Consider the following 23,573-nt stretch of genomic DNA (forward strand, 5'->3'; position numbering starts at 1 on the left):
AAAAATTTCTGAATATGTTAATCCACAACCAGAATGCCGAACGCGCTTTTATGTCAACGCTTTGCTTACTGACAGGATAAGTTTGTGACATCCCGTGATAATTCAAAAAGTAGGTCAATGACATAATTTCTGAGTTAATGGTCATCAAATATTTTTTTGAAAATTTATGGAAAAACTAAAAAAAAATGTACATTGTGATTGGGATTTTCTTAATTGTGAAATAAATATAAATGACCAAACTGTTTTAATAATTAATGAAATACAGTTTTTTGAATAGCAGTGGCACTAAATAAATACAAAGCATAAATTTTCATTGGCAATTTTTATAAATATTCCAGTCCGAATTTCCTCTATCTGTTTACAAATCTTTACTCATTTTTTATTCAATTCAAATCAATTAATCCAAATAGATAAAAAAAAAAAATGAGTTTTGTATATCTAAACAATCAAAGTTCATTACATTCTATATGAATGAGAATTTTCATTATAAAACCTAACATATCTCGTAGTATAACGATAAACACAACAGTTAATGTGAGTAGAATATTAATTAAACTTTTATGAAAATTACATAATCACAGCTGTTTTTGATGTGTTTGCTTACCTTTTTGATTTCCAGAGCACGGTTCTTCTAACGTTTTTCCCGAAATGGTAGTACTCCAAAATATTCCATCCATTTGTTCATATTTGCAGTTCGTTTTATCTTCAAAACCTAGATATCACATGAATCAATTTTAATAAAATGTATCAAGTTAAATTATCAAGTGAAAAAAGAAACCTTTTAACAAACTAGCGTGTGTGAATTTCAACAAAATTATATGTTATAGGTGTAGATTGTCATTTCTTTGCCGATTTTGGGCTTATCTAGTTACAGACTTAAGTCTTGAAATGTACTGACTTTAGTCTTAAGGAAGGAGTCTTCTCGTTATCAAACATACTTCTAATAATCGTTATCAAACATACTTCTAATAATAAGAAATTCATGAAATTTTGACACATTCAAACGGATCATATATCCAAATGATTCTATCAGTTTATTAAAATTTGACCTTTTTGTTTTCACATAAAGGTCAGGTCAAGGTCACTACCTTTTTCCTCAACGTAAATGATGACAAAAATAAGTGTACATGTAGCTCTTTGTAGTTCTGTAGACATTTGTTTAAAATTTGAAGATTCTATTCTTCATTGATATGATAGAATATCAGAATGTTTATCAGCTTATACTACTAAATTGGAATAAATATTAATACTAAACTTGATATTGCTTAGCCCGCATTTCCTCTAATTTTCTTAAATTTTGAAGAAATTTTGATTTTTTTTTTATGCTTCCAAAAATAAAATATTTCTGATTTTTATGTATTATGAAGACTTTATATACAGATAGAAATTGACAAAAAAAGCTTATATATTGACCATTAAATAAGAGAGGAAAACTGATTTTAGTGATTTTTTCACAAAAATCATTGTATTGAATGTACGCTTTAAAAAGCTTATAAAAATGTAATTTGATAGGCAAATCGTATTTTAAAAACATACTTTGAAACCAAAGTATCATATCATTAGTTTACATTAGTCAAAAAAAAATTAATGTTATTGTTTTTAAAATGCTAAAACAGACTCATTAATCTGCAGCAATTCTGAGTTGCAAAACATCTGATATTTTCCTACGCCAATATTACGCCAAAAATATAGTCCTTGTTTGATTCTAAACATTGATTACTTTTTCTATGCCAAATTGTATGATAGTAAAAAAGAAAGAAAAATAAAACAAAAGAATAAAGTGTTAACGCTAATAAGGTATCTATTAATATTTCATTTTAAAAATGTATTTATTTCATTAAAAAGGAACTACCGAAACATCCCTGACAGGTGCCCGTCTCGACATGACTTTTACGGCAATCGGCGTCATAACAAGAAATGTTGCAATCAGCACCGTTATAACCAGGTACAGGACACCCTGTATAAATTAAAAAAAACAAAAAAAGAAAAAAAAAAACAAAAAAAATAATTCACATTGAGGTAATTATCAGCAATGATAAGTAAAACATCGTTAAAACTAACATATGCATCTATGAATTAATGTACTTAAAAAAAAACCCATATGCACTTGAATCTTTTTATCAACGTTTTCTTTTGTCAAAATTAAGACCAAATCAACACAAAAATTTCAAAGTGCATTAGATTGTTGACCAAGTAAAAACATTTTTTTTTAAATTGCGTTATGAAGGGTCATAAACAATTTATTTATCACGAGATACTTAACACACTTCAAACAAAATAGGCATAAATCACAAATTCCGGTTTTCGATTTTTAATTACTTAATAGTAACGGGGAGGGTAACATCCACTTCACTTAATTAAAAAAACATGCATTACTGGAGAAAGGTCACCACCCTCAATATCCTGCCCAGGCATACATTTAGCCAGCTAGAGGAACCGTATGAAAGACCGAAAAAGCTGAATAGGTTTACTGTTACTGTTTATAAAGTACATAATGGCAGCTCTCCATTTTTTATACGGATTCATAATACAACACTTAATTTTGCTTTGCTAATATTGTAACCTTAAAAGACATTACAATTTGATAATGGAATGACATGGATGAACTTTTTTCTTTTCATTCTGTTACAGGTTTACTGTCATACACATGCACTATTTACCATACACCTCAACCTCGCAAAGTCCGTTGGTTACTGTATAATAATAGTCATCAGGGTAGGTAACGTTGGATAGTCTCTCGTTGTGATAAATGGCGTATTGTCCAGACGAATCGCACGGGGTATCAAGGACTTCTGGAAAGGTGACAACAGTAAAATTGCTGTCCTTGTAGCATAATACACCATCTGACTTGTTGGGTGTGTTTGAGACGTATATAGAAAATCCCAAGTAGCGTCCTTTAGTGGAATTTGATACTACCTGTAGCTGTTTTAAATAAATTGTTCACTATCACAATAAAATACAAAGAAAACGAGACAAATTATTAGTCACAATTTTTAGTTTTCCTAACAAATAATACTTCGTTGCAACTTAGTTCGTTAATGTTAGTATTATTTTAACTCATTTCTAAATGAGCATTTTTAAAAATGTAAATCGTAATTTTTAACAAAAATGTATATATCATGGCATATCTCTTCTTTACAAGTAGCTGTAAAGGTAAATGAAACCAAAAAACCCAAATCAAAAACCTGTCATCAAATTTTACTATGAATAAATATCCTATTTGGAAAATACGATTATTACGTTAAAAATGATTTTAATATGCCAGATATATACTGCAATATGCTATTTTTATTTATTTATGTATATTTGTTGGTGTGGGAGGGGGTGTATTTAATATCATATTTGGACTAAACAAAGATGTAAAAGAAATTTTCATTTCAAAATTTGGTGACTTTCTACAAAAGTTTTGCATATATATTTAAAGAAAAAGAAATCCTTCTTGAAGAAATACCAACCTTATGGAGGAAATGTGAAAATAACGTATGAACTGTAACACGATACGCTTTACGGTTCACACGAACGTTGATCATGATCAGTAACACGAAACGCTTAACGGTTTACACAAACAAGGATCATGAACAGTTTATACGAAACGTTTCTCGCACGCATTGTACGCTTTTTTGGTGTATTGCATGTAGTAAGCTTCATGCGTTTTAAAATAAAGATTCAAAAAATGTATGACCTCACCCGGCATTTAAGCTAGACCCTCGCTAAACCATGATAAATGAGACCGGTTGCATAGTAGTAATGATTCAAAAAGTGATTTTACAACAATATATACATAAATATACCATTTACCATATATACCCGGATATTATTGATGCTGTAAACAGTGGTTAGATTCACCCACCAGGTGGCACTTCTTCCGGGCATTGATGTTGAGCATTCTCCACCATGGTAGACTAGATTAGACTTTAGTCCATCCACAGCATTGCTTGATTTAGCGAGGGTATCGGAAAGGGGATTTTGCTCAAATGTTGGTTTTTTAAGCGCTAAATTAACTAATAAAAAAAACAAATAAATAGACAACTTGTTTTTGGTTAATGTAAGTCTTTAAATAGTCTGGTTATTATAGTATGATATATTATTCTCAATTCTCTCATCTTAACATGATGCTTAAGTTATCGTGGAAAAGGGTACGAAAACTTCTCTGTTTGTGTGTTTGTTTGTTCTTCTGTTTTTGTTTTGTTTTTGTTTTTTTTTTGTTTTTTGTTTTGTTTTTTTTTTATATTTTGTTATTTCATCGTTACATTGATGTGAACAAATACAAGATTTGAGCTTTGTCAACTTCTCCAAAATTGAAATTGGGATTAAAAGTAAAGAAATAATATCTGTTTACAATTTAATTAAATATGTCTTCATCTCACTTAAAACGACGAATAGTTAATGAAATATGTATCTGTGAACAATTTACTGCTAGATCGACGCAAAACTAAACTGCACGCCAAAATATACAGTAAAAAATATAGAAAAGAAAGTGTTAATTTTTTCAGTAAATAATTTTTTTACATCCGTTCAACCGTGTTTATTACAGAAAATACACATGTAATGATTTAAACAAAAAGCCAATAGGCCTTAACGGTCACCTGAGTACCATACCCCATACACAAACTTGTCGAGGAGTTTCGTATATGCATTTAATCAATTTTCATTCTGGAAATGAAATATTGTAATATTGAAATGATAACCTCCTTCCTGCCTGAAATCTTCGAAAAAGACTATGAAACCCATAATGTTAGTAAAAAACTTAGAGATCATAATAGAATGCTTGACTTATTATTGAAAAAGTGCTAGACTCTAATAGAAAATATTTTCCCCATATGTACGAAAGCCGAGAAGGATCATTCGAGATACGAGATTCAAAATACGAGATTCGAAATACGAGATTCAAGATTCGAAATTCGAGATTCAATATCTAATCAATCAATCAAATCAAGGATCTGAAAACAAGTATCCTAGCGACATTAAACTGTTCTAAATAAATATCATTAGTCCAATCTCTTATATATAAATAAATGCTATGTTCACTTCTCCCTAGCTAACTAAATATTTGTTTGTATTTATTTTTACACAGAATATTCAAGTAGACTAGTAATAATGCAGTGTGTTTCGCAGATCTAAGTGATTTTGTTTGCCCTGGTGCATTTCCACCTGATGCGTTTGAACCCTGGGGTATTTCACCACCAATAGTTTAAACCCCGGCTTTATTCACCTTTTTTGTGTAAAAATGCGGTTATAGTAGAGAGCTTCATAAGCGGAGCCAATTCCTTTCGGTAGGGGGGTCCTAGGCCAATTTTCAATAATTTTACTATGTAAATATATGTAAATAAGCTTCAATTTTCCCGAGAAAAGTCCAGACCCCCTGACCCCCTCCTTTATAGACCCCCTCCGCGCATGAAGATTATAGTAACTAAAATATGTTTTAATCTAAATATAAATAGTCAGTCCAGGTTTCACCAATAAATATATGCATTACTTATCGTTTTTTATGTACACAGGCACACACTAGTACTATGATTATAAACTAATCATTAAAATATTATCACATCATAGGGAATTATTAATTAATACAATTTTTCCCCCTTTTCTTGAGTAAACAACTTATTATGAGTCTTACTTTTGGTATTAGAAGGATACATATTATGTACAATTAAAGGTAGGGATAATAGGTGCCAATTTGTTCACATTGCCGATATCTTGTGCAGAGAACAGTAAAATTTTAAAAATTTGATTGTGCATGAAGTTTTCAAAATCTATTGTTGTAGTTTGCTATAATTCATTCATTGATATATCAACAAAGAAAGAATAGAAGGTATAGTCAGGCATATGTATCACACCCAAGTTGAGTTTCTCTGTAGTTTCCTACCCCCCACCCCCCCCCCCCCCACGCACCAAAATTGACAATAATTGCATATAAATCATACAAAAGTTTACTTTGTATGTAAGTAACTCTCTAAAGATGTAAATAAGCACTGCAAAGATGTGTGTACTTTTAAATAGACTACTACATTACACTTAGCCAGATAAAATGTAATAAGGGTAAAGCTAAAAGGGGAGATAAGTGCAAATTTACCAATTTGTCGCCATACACACAGAACACCAAATAAAGAAACAGTGTGTGGTGTGGGGGAATGCATAGAAGATGGCGGCAAATTATCTCAAATAACCAGTGCGGAAACCAACAAATAGGCTGTTATTTGTTACCAATCCTGCAAATACATTGATAAAAAATGTTATCCTCACATAACATAGCCGATTACGTTAATGTTTACATATAGTCAATGTACATGTAATTCTAATATTAAATGTACATGGAGGCGGACGTATCAGGCGGGGATCCAGAAAAATTATTTCCAAAAATGATCGGTTGAATTACATTAAATGCTTTGAAAACTGTTTTAAACTATCGCGCGGGTCAAAATGCATGATAGAAGCTATGTACAGTGTAATTGGAAACTTTCATTTTATATCAATATGTAGTATTACCTAATATAACAAATGAGAGTATAGCCCAACTGCCACAAACAATACATGTCTTTTACCGGCACCACCCCCTTCCCATAAAAAATGTAACAATTGTCGTTTTATTTGCTAAACATGTGTGTGGTTCAAGATTTTTCTAAAGGACAAACCCGATTAGAAATGAAAAATGAGTCGTTTAAAACTAATTTTGTCAATTTTTTTTAGATTCATTCGGGTATATTTTGGTCCATTTGGGTAAATAGATGCACCAACGCAGCTCTAATTTATATATAATCAGGCCATAAATTCTGAATATTTTCAAAAATTATTAGCTTTAAAACCAGTGGATAAAAAAAATTTAAAGTCGAACTCGATGAGTGCTAATACCTGTGTTGAATGAATGGTACAGTAGGATATGCGCAAAAAAGTCCCGTCTACTCTTTCCTACCCTATATTTATTGGAACATTAAATCCGATTATAGGAGTCAAATTTAATCAAGTACGGATATATATATATATATATATATATATATATATATATATATATATATATATATATATATATATATATATATATATATATATATATATATATACCTGTTTATCAAAAGTAAAACTACTCATAATCTATCTTTAGTGCATCGTTATGGAGCTACTGAGAAAGTTTGAAATTAATTTGCCGATCAAAAAAAGCCTGGAAACGAAGAGAGAACGAAGTGTGGACAGAATAGCTGACAAATTAAATTAGGACTATATAGCCCCCCCCCCCCCCTCCCGAAATTTATATACTGAAAACAGATTATTGAGTACAACAACCGCACACAATTTAAAGAAAAGTTCATGGTTTTTTTTTTTTAATCATTTTCGCTAGCTAATGTAAGACATCACAATTACCCCAAACCTCTCCACGGAAAAGGAAATGCTAGGTGATGAGAGAGAGAGAGAGAGAGAGAGAGAGAGAGAGAGAGAGAGAGAGAGTCGATGTATACCACACGTGCGCTAACACCGTTCAAATTAAAGCTTGCTAGTTGATCTGCCCTACCTTAGCTATCTCTTTTCTCCATTGAGAGGCTTAATTGTCTATATATGCTTGTATCAAATCAAATCAATTTCAAATTCTAAATCAAAATTGAATATGACACTAAAAAACTCTCTCTCTCTCTCTCTCTCTCTCTCTCTCTCTCTCTCTCTCTCTCTCTCTCTCTCATATCGACAATGACGTTGATACCCTACAATACACTATTCCTATCTGGATTGTTGTCGTTGAGGTTGTAAATCATTATATCTTCTATCGTTTAAAACTTTATCATAACCTATATTTTGACATGTCGATTATTTCATTGAATTTCGTTTCATAGCTAAAACCACACTCGGTTTTAATTATTTAGATTCAATAGATCTTTTTTCGCGAGCCGATTTTTACACAGTTGGGGCGAATACACTACGGGTTAAAATATTTCGGAGGGAAAATACACACAGGACAAACAAAATCACGAAGATTCGCAAAGCCAACAGTGTTATCACTAATTTAATTGTTTATATTGTGTGGGGTTATTTCATCAATGTTAATTTAAACCATTGTATAACCATTACATAAGACCTATTAAGACAGAGCATGTACGAATGATCTTTATTTAGAAAAGTTTGATGTTGCTAGGATACAGGTTTCAGATCCATGATTTGATTGGTTAATTTAGATATTGAATCTCGAATTTCGAATCTTGAATCTCGTATTTTGAATCTCGTATTTTGAATCTCGAATCTCGAAAGATCCTTCTCGGCTTTCGTACATATGTCCTATATTTCAAGACAGGTTTTGATGTGTAAATGTTTTCATTGATAAACTAAAAGAAGGTGGCTACTTTACATGTTTTATGTAAAAACAACCTTTCATCCCCCATCCCAGGAAGCAGACAGAAATTCTTCCTGTGAGCATTTAAACACAAACAAAACAGCTTAAAAACCTACAAAATGTTTCTCACTTCACCCGTTTCAGCTTTTGAATATTCAATCTTTATGAACATTTGATCACCATCTGGCATTTATACAAAAATCATTTTACATGTACTGCTTACGTGAATCATTAATTTTGGTTAGCTCACTTTAACTTTACTATTAAAAAGTATATTTGTTTACTTAGAAAATTCAAAAACTGTATTTGTTTGAAAAAGCAAGAGAAGATAACTCAAGTAACTGTCTGAACTCTTTCCAAATGCTTTCATGATATCTTAAATTTGACTTTTTTTTCTTTCTGAAGTTACTTTCTCTTTTCTAAATATATCTTTTATGAAATTCCTGAGCAAATTTAATAATACGACAAATATATACCCCCTCCTCCCAGCCATAGCACCCTGCCTTGCATTAAAGTGACATGGAATATTATTTAAGATGGCAGCTTATGTTTTTATAATTTTTAAGTAAGTGGTTTTTAAACATTATATATATTAACACTAAATGACATTTTGACCACACTCGCATAAAGAACCCCTATCCAATACACTATACGAGTGTACGAGTGTTTTGGGCAGGGCCCTACATCAAATCCCTACATTTTTGGAGACATGAAATTTAAAATCTTGATATCAGCAATATTAAAAGAAAACTATTTTTAAACATAAAATGAATTTACACAATAGTGTATATGACTGGTTTGAAGCCGCCTTAGAGTCAGAACCCTTACTTCGGGGACGTGAAATTAATAGTTTTGGTAGAGGGCTTCTTAGTTTACAAAATCATGAATTTAGTTTTCCTTTCAGGTGTGTGAGAGTACAGAAGAAACATTATACATTATATTCATTTATACTATACATTCATTTTGCCCAGCCCTAGAGTCAAACACCGTTATCCAGGAGAGTATTTACAATTTCAGTAGAAGACTTCCTGGTTTACATAATTATATGGTCAGTTTTTCTTACAGTTGTGCGAGAGTAAAAAAGAGGATTTGTAAACATTATATGCAATATCACTATATGGCCATATTGCCCACCCCCTACAGCCTGAACCTATGACCCAGGGGCCATGAATGTAGATAGAGGAGTTCGTGGAGATCATAACGATATATTCAGTTTTTTCCACGTGTATTGGAGTAAAGACGAAGATTTTCTAAGATTTAACACATTTTCACTATATGGCTATATTGGCCCCTTCCTAGGGCCTAAACCCCTGTCCCAGGGGTCATGAATTTCACAATCTAGGAGGGAGAATTCATGGACACCAAATGCGTAACCAATATATGGGAGTAAAGAAGAGGATTTATTAAGATCTATTGATTTTTACTATATAGTCATATTGGCCCCACCCTAGAGCCTATATCCCTCACCCAGGGGCAATGGATTTCACAATTTTGCTAGAGGATTCAATGCTTATTACATTCATGCCAACAGTTTGACTGCTTCATACCCAGGAGTAAGGAAGAAGATTTTTTAAGACGTATACCAACAGATTTCTTACACAAAACCCGGGAGGCGGTTGAAGAAGGAGATCGTTTCGCTGCAGAGTCCTGCCATTCAAAAAGGGGCTGAAGAGTCAACAGGGGCTCAAGGGCATCGCGAGGGATCCGCGTTTTTTTTTTTTTTAAAAGCGCGGACCTCGATAAAACCAAAATGGGACAACCAATTTTTTTCAATCACTCCGACCTCAGATCAGGCGAGACTACGCCCTGAACTTAAGCATAATTTTTATGATTTTAGCACCATCCCTCATACCTTAGGGGGATATGGGCCATGAATTTCACAATTTTTTTTCTAATCCAAACATAGATGCCGGAATTGGTTGAAAATTGTTCAGAAGTTCCATAGTAAAAGCTTAAAATGTTGACGCACGGACGACGCACAACGCATGACGCACGACGACGGAGGAGACCAGATAGAGTTAATTCAGGTGACCTAAAAATCTGATTTATATTTATTTATATATATTTAGTTATATTTTTGCATAGTCTACGTTGTTTTTTTCTAAAACCGGTAAAATTCAATCCATAAATTTGATGTTGAATTTGAATTAAAAAAAAAAATGATTTTAAACGTTTCGTTGTCGCTGGTGTGTAAATCGTTATCGTATTTTAAAAACTTGTAAAAAAATAAAGCATTTTTCAAAAAAAAGAAAAAGAAAAAGAAAGAAATCTTGATTTATGATCAGTCATAGGGTGAAGTAAAATTTTCACATAATAAAATTCAATTGTCATGTGTATTCAAATCAGAGACTTGTACATTTTTAATCTTATTTCATATGTTTCTTGTTTAAGTTTTTTGTTTGTTTGTTTGTTCGTTTTTATTTTTTTTTATTTTTTATTTCAGTGCCATTCTTGATATGTCTGAAATTAAAAAAAAATTCTGCTTAAAATAATGATACATTTCTCCAAAGGGTCTTACTAAGGGAGCTCAAGAAAAATCAAAGTACTGACGGGAGTTGATTTTATCGATTCTTATTTATTTTAAAATCAACGATATGTTATTTTGCATGGCAAGTAAATTCCTATAAGTATTTGAATTACGCACATTTTTATAATATGAATCCTACAGGAATTTCGTGAAAATCTAATATCAATCATGTTGTGTAATATTCAAAGAATTATTCCATCAAACTACGTATTAGTAATCGAAATACTTATGAGAAATTGTATGGATCCAAACAAAATTGAACTCTACTTTCGTTCAACCAGACTCTCAACTGTATCCGTTAATCTCCGACAAGCAAGACAAACTTTATGCTTGTCGGAGATTTACGGAGACAGCCGAGCGTCTGGTTGAACGAGACTATATTGAACTCTGGCGTAGGAATACATAAAATGTACGACTTTAAAAAAAATTCTAAATTGTTTGTACCATTTAAAATCGGACTATTTACAAGGTATCTATAAATGAGTTTCCTTGAAGAACAATGCTTCAGAACTCATTACATCGAATTTATTGATTAGAACTAAATATTGTCAGCGGTGTTGATTTGTGCTTCGGTCCAAACACTGTTTCACTTTCGGTTTGCCTGCGTAACTGCATAGGAGAGTTGATTAAAATCAACTCCCAAAAACTAATAAAAATCCTGCAGACTCATTGAATTGAAGAGGCTACACTACTTGTACTGTTTCTCACTATATGTAGAATGTACTTAATTTATTATGTCATTTTATTGTCAAACAAAGTCTTGTTAATTTCATATCACCCAGTACCCTGTCAAAAATGTATGCCGAAGATGTGTAACTAGTATTTGGTAGACGGCTTTAAATGGCATACTCCTTGACAGCTGTTTATATCTGGTACATAGAAACACACGCCACGAAACACATCAAAAGATAAAACACACACATGTGCATGTTTTTCTATTTTCAAGTTAATGCATCAGAATTAAGTATGCGACACCCTAAACCCCACTTCAACCGACAACCCCCCCCCCCCCCAATAAGATTTTTCATCATGACTATCAGAAATTCAGGAACGTAAAATTCAAATGTATTACAATAACTGTAAACGTAATATATTAAGCGTGTACGATATTTAGCGGAATATGATTTTTGGGAGTTGATTTTAATCAACTCTCCTATGCAGTCACTCTGGCAAACCGAAAGTGAAACAGTGTTTGGACCTGAGCACAAATCATCACCGCTGACAAGACGTAGATCTTGTAAATAATATATAAATTCGGTGTACTGTATGTTGTGCTATTGTTTTTCAAAAGAAAAGTATATATAAATACCTTGATAATAGTTAGAATTTATATAGTACGAACAATTCAATTGTTTTTTTTTTTTTGTAGTTGCATGTATTCCTACGCTAGAGTTCAATATAGTCTCGTTCAGCCAGACGCTCGGCTGTCTCCGTAAATCTCCGACAAGCAGAGAGTCTCTCTTGGTAGTTGGAGATTAACGGAGACAGCCGAGCATCTGATTGAAGGAGACTAGAGTTCAATATTGCTTGGATCTAGACGTGTACAATTTTTAGAAACATTTCTAAACAGCTTGATGGAATTATTTCTATCTTTAAATATTACACAACATGATTCATATGGGGTTTTCTCGAAATTCTTGTCGGAAAAGTTCGAGAATTCATATTATAAAAATTTAAATAACATATCGTTGAATTTAAAATTGATAATAATCAATAAAATCAACTCCCGACAGTACTTCAGTACTTTGATTTAACAAGTTAGCATGGATTTGATTTAGCGCATTTCTGATTGTACCTTTATATCTACTTATATATTTTACATTTGGCGGTGCACTTGATTTAGCGGACGGCGTTTTCTGCCAAAAACGCTAAATAGAATACACAGCCAAATGTAATACGTTTACAGTATTTCTTCCTAAACATTCATACAAGGGGTTTAACAAGAACAAATGTTACAAATCAAATCCGCTAAATTTTACCATGGTGCCTACTTCCTTTTTTGAGATTATAACCAAGAGTGATTATATGATATGTGAGGCACACATTTAGTTGGATCGAAAGAAATGTTACTTTTCATTACTCAGATCATGAAGTGTTACAAACTTCCGAGTACAAATTTCCTGTATTCGTGCAGTTTGACCTAAATGATGTTAACGTTAAATAAATGCATTATGATAACCTTACACACAAATAGAAAGTTTGCTGAATTTTTTATCGCATCGATGCATCCTATTAGAATTTATTTTTGTTTATATGAATTTCTAGATTATTAAAATTCTTTTCTCTTCAAAACTGTTTAATGTGTTTAAGAGTTATAATGTTTTTTTATTATTAATCTTCTAAAGCACGATATTTTTACGCTGTGAGTAAGCTTTTCTAAAACAAGCAAGAATTCAAATTTCTTAATAATATTACCATAGACTATTTAGTTGATGATCGCAATACTATCTAATGAAAATATTATGCAATTAAACGTATAATCTCACCGTATGCGTTTACACAAATCAATGTGCTAAGTAGTACTATCCAAATCATCTTCAGTTGTAGTTTGCTTTGGTGATACATGTACAATGTAGGCATAGTTTGTTTAATCAGCCTGTTAACAGTATTAATATCCGCCTTTATTTCCGCGGTTTTACTGTTTTTGCTGATTTTTGATATTGTCGATACACTAACATCTATGTTACATGTTTTTGATTAAAATAAAAAATAAAGCTACTGTCATTACTAATTGATTCTTGAGATCTATTTATTATAAGATTTACATCATTCGATGTAAAATATATCTGTGTCATAGTGTTGCTTTGTATAGATGGTATCTAGCATGAAAAATATTAACCTCTAGTTTATTATTAAATTTAGCTTTATGTACTCTTAAATACTGCTAGACCCTACATTACTGTTACTGTTGAACAGAACTTGAAGCAGATTTGCAGCTCTGTTCTGCTGCTACCTTGATAAAGAAAAACTATGGCTTGTATGAAGAGCATTTATTAAAAATGCTAAATGAAGTTATACGGAATATTAACATGAACATGTGAGACTGCATACAATTAGTAAATTATCAACAATGCAGCAGAAGGTAAGGCCCAGAATAAAACCCACACCTTTTAAAAAAGGAAGTTATCCGTTCCACTCAAAAAAACAAAAAAAAATTAGTAAGGAGGATAGAAGGGGTGGAGGTAGGCAAAACTTCCGAAGCAACCGATTTGGAGTCAAAATTGATATATTTAGGATCTGGCTAATAGCCTGAAAATGCTCTTAGCGGGATGAGTATAAAAAACCCCAAAGACCCTTTAAATCCTCATACTGTAATAAAATGAATAATTGTAGCACCGTAGAAATATAATACATTAAACTATAAGTATTTGGATCACATAAATGTTTTTATATACATGTACATAAACACACTTCTGTACGTTCTATGTTTAGTTTCATATGCATTTAAATGCAGTCATTAGTGGGTCTTTAGAAAAAAAAATTGTCATTATTTTATAATAGGCAATGAAAAATATCACCGCCCCCATTAACTTCTTCCCTTTTTTCCTACAAAAGCAATGTTCCTGCCTTGCTTAACCGTTTCATGACAATATGGTCTTTTAACTGGGCCAATCTAGACGCTTGGATGGGTGACAGCAATGTCCTGCAGACTACAATTAAATCTTGGTATGATATTATTCCGTGGCATAAGAGTTTGTCATTTGTACTCATAATGCATCCTAAATCAACCTTCAGGAAATCGTGACGTCTTCGTCTTGGGGTTTTCGTAGCGGAAGAGTCTGGTCTGGAAGGTCAGGAGAAGATATTGAATTCCTTTTGTGAAATGCTTTTATCTTTGAAAATTATTGCATTTCCTTCACGTTTGAACCGACCAGAAATACTTTACATTTTTATAGCGGGTTTATTATAGTTGTTATGTGTTGCCAAATTTCATGGGTTTATATATATATATATATGGACTTGTCCAACATGTGGAGAAAATTATATTGGCCAGACTAACCAGCTCAACGCCCGAGTGAGAGTCCACAAACAACAAATAAAGGACGAAACAGTGAGAAACACTCCATGTTCGGAACATTTTGCGAAGTGCGGAAAGGGAACATTTAAAATATTTCCGTTTTACAAAATGTGGAATTCAAATGAAATCGCCCGAACCACAAAAGAGGACTATTTTATTAAAATATTTAACCCGAAACTTAATCGAAAATAGATTTATCATATATATAATTTTTATATGTATTGTATTATATGTCTATGCATTGCTTAACGGCGTTGATAAAGTTCACGCCATCGCTACCTTGATGTACATTGTGACGTCATAATGAACTTTAAAAACACGACGTCATTGACAACGTTACAAACAACGTTTTTAATTTTGTATAACTGTCTGAAGAGCCGACATGGCTGAAAGCGCTAACAGTAAACAATTTATTTAATTTGGACTGTCGCATTCTGTTTTATTTATTTAAGTATTTTTGCTGTACCAAGGCTTTATTTATCTACATATTCTTTGACTGGTACATGATCAGGATGTCACAGACCAGATCCAAATCGGTAGCGGAAAACAACGGAATCGAAAGGATTTTAGAAGAAATATCCGGAAAAATATCGATTCTCTGTAGTAAGTACGATAACTTTACTACTATGTTTGAAACTTTGGAACAACAAACCCGTGAATACAGGGAAAAGGTAGAACTGTTGTTATTAGATAGAATGGAAATTGAAAGCACTGCATCGAGAAAAAATAACGTGGATGAAATTCCCAATACAAATGTGCAGGAATTATTTCAAGAATGGAATGAATGTAATATTGAAAAAGAGGCATTCAAAAAGCGAAGTCAAATGAAAGCATTGTGGTTCAAATTATTGAATGAAAGAAAACAAGCATATTGGAATGCTATTAAAAGTGAAAATCTCGCTGACACATATGAGAGTTGGAAAAGTAAGGAAAACGTTATTTTTCCGAGGAAATTTCGGGTAAAAGAAATTACAGCAGAGCCAAGTGAGGAAACCAAAATTAGAATTAATCTGGCACTTCAAAGATTTGAGACGGAAATTATATTACTACGTCTCAGAGTTCCGAAATACAAGAACAAGTATGAGAAGACTGATGCAATGATGTATGATGAATTGAACAAAAGAAGCAATGGCAACATTCGGAAAAAACTTATTGAACTGTGGAATAATGATGTCACTAGAGAAGAGGAAAAATCAAAAAAGATTCTTGAGTCAAAAACTGCATGGTTGGAACAGTATGAATCTAACTATGGAAACGAACCAATAAAAATAAGTAAAAACGCACGAAAACAAAATCAGAGAAATAAACAGCAAAACAATGGGTACAAAAACCCACGTACGGAGAACCGCTATACATCCAGGCCAAACGAAAGGAATACTGACTCCAGACATATGTCATATGCAGAGGCACTTAAAAAAGGAATCCCACATCATGTTCGCCGTAGTGATGATTCAAACAGTATGTCAGATCAATATTCTAGACATAACCAAAACGGAGTAAAACACAGCAGTCAACAAAACACTGATGGATGGAGATTCGTTTCTAGGGAAAGACGACCACAACATCAAAACAAACCTAGGAGGAACTACAGAAAAGGACCGTATCATAATTCCAGGAATTCTTCCTCGGGACAGAATTGGACTCAAAGAGCTCATTCGGGAAACTCTTCACAAATATCACGACAAAATCCGGAGAATTCTTTTTTAGGACAACGCCGGTCACAAACGAAGCGGAAAAAACAATAAACAGTCGGGAAAACATTGATTGCACAATTCCAACAGAGCCTAAAATCATCAACCTTTCGCAAAGAGACTTAAACACTGGTGAAATACAACTTCTAGAGCATGGTTTAAAATTCACACCAACACCAAAGTCTGACAAGGTTGATGTTGTCACGGACACGGAAGAATTTTGTCGAAAATTACGTTTAAAAGAGTTTTTTCAAAATGAAAATAACAATGACATATCTCTTGTTAAAAACAATAAGGGGTTCAAACCACCGTTAAATAGAGATAAACATCTGGAGGATTATATTTCATGTCTTCGCAACACTGCGAACTCCAACGTGACAGATAAAACTGTTAAGTCTAATATTTCCCACAAACAATATCAAGCAATGCAAACCTTGAAAAATGACCCATCAATTATAATTAAAAACGCCGATAAAGGAGGGGCTATAGTCATAATGGATAGAGACCATTACAAAGAAATGTCACTTTCTCAACTTCAAGATCATCAGTTTTACACAAAACTGGAACAGAATGAAGATCGGCGAACCATGCTCAAAATAGAAAAACTTACCAGAAAGTACCAAGACAATCTAACGGATAATGAAATTGAATATCTGACTAAATATGAGGTTAAATCTAGTAATTTTTATGGTTTGCCTAAAATCCACAAATGTAAAAATATCCAAGAAAACGTCAAAAAATGTAACTCTACTTATATCAAACTTCCTAGACCAAATGATCTAAAACTGAGGCCTATCATAGCAGGACCCGCATCTAGCACACAACGGTTAAGCAATATGCTGGATATCATTTTGAAACCGCTATGCACCAAAGTGACAAGTTACGTTCGTGATGATATGGATTTTCTGAACTACATCCCACAAACAGTACCAGGAGACACGATCCTTGTTACATTTGATGTAAGCAGCCTATATACTAATATTCCTCATAATTTAGGATTAGAGGCAATTCAATATTGGTTGGACAAGCATCCAGATCAAATAGATAGTAGATTTTCAAAAGAGTTCATCTTAGCCGGACTAAAACTTGTACTAGAAAATAACACTTTCCTCTTTGATGATGAAAATTACCTACAAATAAAAGGTACTGCCATGGGCACAAAAGTTGCCCCTACGTATGCCTCACTTGTAATGGGGTACCTTGAAGAAAAACTTTATAGTATATTGCCGGATATCTTTGATGCCGATTTTACGCTATACATTAAAGAGAACTGGAAAAGATACCTTGATGACTGTTTCATCTTTTGGACCAAAACGGAAGAGGATCTTATAAAATTTCATTCTATCTTAAATGAACTGCAGGCCTCGATAAAATTCACTATAGACGTCCATCGTGAGAAACTCCCATTCTTAGATATTCTTATTATCAAAGACGGCGAGAATATCATTACCGATTTATTTAGCAAAGAAACAGATTCCCATCAATACTTGGATTTTCATTCATGTCATCCGTCTCACACAAAAAGGAATATTCCATACAACATGGCACGGCGTGTATGTACTATTGTGACTCACCCTTCTCTTCGCCTACAAAGGCTTCAAGAGTTAAAACAACACCTTAGACGACAGAATTACCCCGTGGAACTTATTAATGACGGAATTAACCGGGCTATGGATATTCCTTTAGCACAACTTAGAAGGACCCGCCTTAAGGAGGAGAAACAAGATGAGAAAATTCCGTTTGTAACTACACATAATCCGTGTAACCATAATATTTTTAAATCAGCAAAACGTTTTTTTCCAATATTAGAACAATCAGAAAATATGAAAAAACTGTTAAACCAATCATCTTTCATAAACAGCAGACGACAAGCGCCGAATCTGAGGAAAATTCTCTCCAAAGCAAAGTTCTCGTCCAGCAATACTATTTCCATCAAAAAGTGCGGCGACCCCCGATGTGGAACATGTGACCTTATACAGGAGGGAGAAGGAATAATATTAAAAAGCGGCCAAATTTTAAAACCTAATGCCCCAATGAACTGCAAATCGTCTAATTTGATATATTGTGCGACTTGTCCAACATGTGGAGAAAATTATATTGGCCAGACTAACCAGCTCAACGCCCGAGTGAGAGTCCACAAACAACAAATAAAGGACGAAACAGTGAGAAACACTCCATGTTCGGAACATTTTGCGAAGTGCGGAAAGGGAACATTTAAAATATTTCCGTTTTACAAAATGTGGAATTCAAATGAAATCGCCCGAACCACAAAAGAGGACTATTTTATTAAAATATTTAACCCGAAACTTAATCGAAAATAGATTTATCATATATATAATTTTTATATGTATTGTATTATATGTCTATGCATTGCTTAACGGCGTTGATAAAGTTCACGCCATCGCTACCTTGATGTACATTGTGACGTCATAATGAACTTTAAAAACACGACGTCATTGACAACGTTACAAACAACGTTTTTAATTTTGTATAACTGTCTGAAGAGCCGACATGGCTGAAAGCGCTAACAGTAAACAATTTATTTAATTTGGACTGTCGCATTCTGTTTAATTTATTTAAGTATTTTTGCTGTACCAAGGCTTTATTTATCTACATATATATATATATATATATATATATATATATATATATATATATATATATATATATATATATATATATATATATATCCAAATCACAAAAGTATTTTCTCAGTGTCCGGTAAAAATATAATAAAAGAAAAAAAGCAACACTAACTGCAAAACATAAGCGCTTTCATTGTTAAAAATCTTCAGACGTTTTACAGTCGTTAAAACTATGACGTAATTACGTTACCTAGTGATAACGTCAACAGTAATACTATGACGTCATAATGCTTATTGAAGGAAACAATCATAGAATAAAGTTATATAGCGTTATATACAGTTAAACAAATTCAGAGACGATGAAACAGTCTATGTCAAACTATTTAATGAAGGTTTTAGTGACTTTATAAAATGTTTTTCTTTTTCCCTTCGTTCAATTGCATTGTCAGTATAAAGTTTATAAAACGGAAAAACTGAAAATTGTCCGTGGCCACAAATATCAAGATGTTCACTAAGTTTAATTTTTCTGATTAATTAAAAATTAAACTTAGTGAACATCTTGATATTTGTGGCCACGGACAATTTTCAGTTTTTCCGTTTTATAAACTTTATACTGACAATGCAATTGAACGAAGGGAAAAAGAAAAACATTTTATAAAGTCACTAAAACCTTCATTAAATAGTTTGACATAGACTGTTTCATCGTCTCTGAATTTGTTTAACTGTATATAACGCTATATAACTTTATTCTATGATTGTTTCCTTCAATAAGCATTATGACGTCATAGTATTACTGTTGACGTTATCACTAGGTAACGTAATTACGTCATAGTTTTAACGACTGTAAAACGTCTGAAGATTTTTAACAATGAAAGCGCTTATGTTTTGCAGTTAGTGTTGCTTTTTTTCTTTTATTATATATATATATATATATATATATATCTTCATAAACATGGTTTAAACATGTTCACTGACTTCGATCATTGTTAAGGCCCTTGTAAACTGTGAAAGAATTAAAACGTAGCAAACATATTAATTTCGTATCTTAAACTTTAATACCTTGTGGGTGCTAGAGGCACGAACAATGTGAGGAAGGTGAATATAATCTTATCTTATTTTTGTTATTTCGAAGTATTTTTTCTAATTTTTTTTATAAATAGAAATATATTTAGGATATATAAATTGATGCTGATAAGGAATAAATCGTCCACGAAAAAACGAAAAAAAAAAATCGGACCATGTAGCTCTAAAGCAATAAACATCATATAAACTATATGTTATTCAACAAACAAAAGGTAACTTTAAGTTTATTCTTCACTTGAAGTTCGTTGATTTACGATTTATTCATGTAATTAAATTGAAAATAACTAATGCTACGAAATGTTGGTTTTTAATGCTGCTTTAACAAACATGAATATTTCTCTATATTAAGTTGATTTACTGATTATCTTTAAATTAACTTTAAACAGCATTTTATCTACATCTTTAAACACCCCGTAATACGTTTCTATATGTTTATCATCGTGATTTATATAAAGAAATACACATACCACTAAATTAAAATAGTTTTAGAAATTATTTCAAAAGAAAATTTACAATTATGTATAAAAATTCAACTGAGGTTTAAAATGAGAGGACAAGCACCCACAACGAAGTTTTATATAAGATACAATATATTATCTTTTTTTTTATTGAAATTCACAAAGTCACACACTTGAATAAATAGATAGCGCATAAACATAGATATATACAGTTGAAATATATACATATACATTTATAATATTTGTTCGAATGATACATAATAAATATACATATTAGTTCTTCGAAGAGTGACAATGTAATTTGAAGAAGTGGCGGTACATTATTTATATATGTGAAAATGGTTTATGTTTTAAAAAAAAAAGATACCAAAAAAAATAAGGGACAATAAAAAGAGATAATAGATGGTGATGAATGTTCCAAACGTTAAAATGTATGATGTTTTTCAATAATAATTAAACGGATGGTAATTACAGTTTTTCAGAAGCTAACGTTTTTTCTATAAACAGTCTTCTGATATTGATTAAATTGATATTGTATTTTGGCAGTAAGCTAATTAATATGATAAATAAGTATGTACATGTAATGTATCATTTAATTATGAATATTAGCAACAATGATCATGTGATTGTAATGGCTACTCTAGCTTCAGTGCACAAGGATTTCTATCTAGTTTGTAATACACTGCACTATTACAGGTACATTTATATATTTTTAAAACCAGCAATATTTACCCCCCCAAAATAGCATAAATTTATTCTAAATGTTAGATTTATTGATAAACCACACTGTTTAACTGGTCAATAATTCATATGATATTTTTATGCCTTGCAGACAATTTATACATTAGTCAAATATTCAAGGGCGCCTTGAACATGCAGCTTGTCTTTTGTATTTCACAGTATTCAAAGTATACGATATCGAAAAATGATGATGTAATGATCGCTAATTTGGCATTTACTATAGTATGCAAATTGATATCTTAGAATAATACTTTTTGCAAAACTAACATAACTTTAATAACATTAACATTAATTATATTAATTAACATTAATATAGGCTATTATTAATACAATGGCTGCCTATACAAAACACTATACACAGAAAATGTATAGTTTCGCTACAATTACTGCATGAAAAAAAAACATTTGCACAGCCATTGTCACTCGAAATGATTCTGGCTTCGATAATTCCTAACTTTATCTAGAACTTGTACTAGCTATAACATTCACCATTGTTGTACAAAACAATATTATGGCAGTCTTGCTGATTTACTTCATTTGAACATAAACCGAGCAATTGCTAGAGTTTATTCAATGCTCAGCTACAAAGAACGTTTAATGTTTTACATTATAATACATCACAGTTTCCTATAAGATACCAGTAAACTATACACTATATTTAATCGAAAACGCATTCTGGTCAACTAAATGTTGTTTTACAATTATACTTATTACGAAAGGAGTCTTTTCTGATTTTCGATGTGTCAAACGTAAATTTTTTTATTACTCATTAAATCAAGATGAAAGGAAATTAAAATGGTATTTTTTTTTATTATCATACAAATTGTCATAGAAATAGTAATCAATGTTTAGAATATAAACAAAGTATAGTGCCGAATAATGAGTCTGTTTTAGCATTTTTAAAACAATAACAATAATGTTGGGTTTTTAACAAATGCAAACTAATGATATAATACTTGGGTTTCAGATTATGTTTGTAAAATATGATTAACCTATCAATTTTATAAGCTTTTTTAAGCGTCAATTCAATACATTAATTTGTGTAAAATAATCACCAAAATCAGTTTTTCTCTCTTATTAAATGATCAATGTATTAGTTTTTGTGTCAATTAATTTCTTTATATAAAGTCTTCATAATACATAAAAATCAGAAATATCTTAATATTGGAAGGATAAAAAAATAATCAAAATATCTTCAAAATTTAAGAGAATTAGAGGAAATGCGGGCTAAGCAATATCAATTTTACTTTCAATATTAATTCCAGTTTAGTTGTACATGTATAAGCTGATAGACATCCTGATATTCTATCATTTAACTAAAAAATAGAATCTTTATATCTAATCGGATGTCCACAAAACTGCAAAGAACTTTATTTGTTTTTATCATCCGTTAAGTGAAGAAAAAGGGTAGTGACTCTGAACTGACCTTTATACGAAAAAAGAGGTTAAACTGAAAGAACCATTTAGTCATTTTATCTTTTTGACTAGTCAACATTTCCTGTTTTTTTTTTAATTATAAGATGGATGTATGATAACGAGAAGACTCATTTTTTAAGAGTTCACGCATAATAGTCTAACACCAAACAATTCCGTCAAGAAAGTTTGTCATACTGGGATTCTTTTGTTAATTCTCCAAGCTCTTGATACCCAGCGTTGTGATCTTCTTGGTCATACATTGGGTTTCATAAAAAGTAACTGCTGAATAGATGAGATGACTCCCATCATAGATAGAAAAATTACTTACGTTCATTACATCTTGTTCCCCTGTATCCATCAACACAACCCAGACAGTTTCCATCCACAATGTTACAGTGACCTTCCTGACAGTTCTGTGGACACGGTAAAGAACAGACCTCTCCGTAATAACCTGGTGCGGGGCATCCTTATTTAATAAAACATTAAAAATAATAGATTTTGAAGACTTCTTTTTAAGACATAACATTAATTATATAGCGTTGCCTTTGATGGCGCATTCTTTAGTGTCTTAATTAAGAATATAAAATGCTGGATAACTAACTAAAACTAAAACCATTACAACTGCATATTACACGTTTTAAGACTTGAAATATGCATCCTAACTTATTTATCTTAAATCGGTCCATACAAATCTAATTTATCAATACAAAAATAATGACCATTGATATATAAACTGCTAA

The 23,573-nt window shown here is 31.8% G+C and overlaps 2 protein-coding genes across 2 annotated transcripts in view; both read right to left on the reverse strand.

Annotated features, from left to right (window-relative positions):
* Positions 1-13,421, reverse strand: part of LOC128171612 (adhesion G protein-coupled receptor B1-like) — a 30,527-nt gene extending 17,106 nt beyond the window's left edge. The window contains exons 1-5 of the mRNA XM_052837403.1: positions 13,328-13,421; positions 3,799-4,001; positions 2,661-2,922; positions 1,853-1,957; positions 605-712 (exon numbers count right to left, since the gene is read on the reverse strand). Of these exons, the coding sequence (XP_052693363.1) occupies positions 605-712; positions 1,853-1,957; positions 2,661-2,922; positions 3,799-4,001; positions 13,328-13,421 (772 nt within the window). The remainder of the gene's footprint in view (positions 1-604; positions 713-1,852; positions 1,958-2,660; positions 2,923-3,798; positions 4,002-13,327) is intronic.
* An 8,869-nt stretch (positions 13,422-22,290) lies between these two features.
* LOC128171599 (uncharacterized) overlaps positions 22,291-23,573 on the reverse strand; it is a 37,243-nt gene continuing 35,960 nt past the window's right edge. Inside the window, exon 4 of the mRNA XM_052837395.1 lies at positions 22,291-23,299. Within this exon, the coding sequence (XP_052693355.1) occupies positions 23,154-23,299 (146 nt within the window). The 3' untranslated portion in view covers positions 22,291-23,153. The remainder of the gene's footprint in view (positions 23,300-23,573) is intronic.

This window comes from Crassostrea angulata, chromosome 2 (assembly GCF_025612915.1).
Source record: "Crassostrea angulata isolate pt1a10 chromosome 2, ASM2561291v2, whole genome shotgun sequence".
NCBI classification, from domain to species: domain Eukaryota; kingdom Metazoa; phylum Mollusca; class Bivalvia; order Ostreida; family Ostreidae; genus Magallana; species Magallana angulata.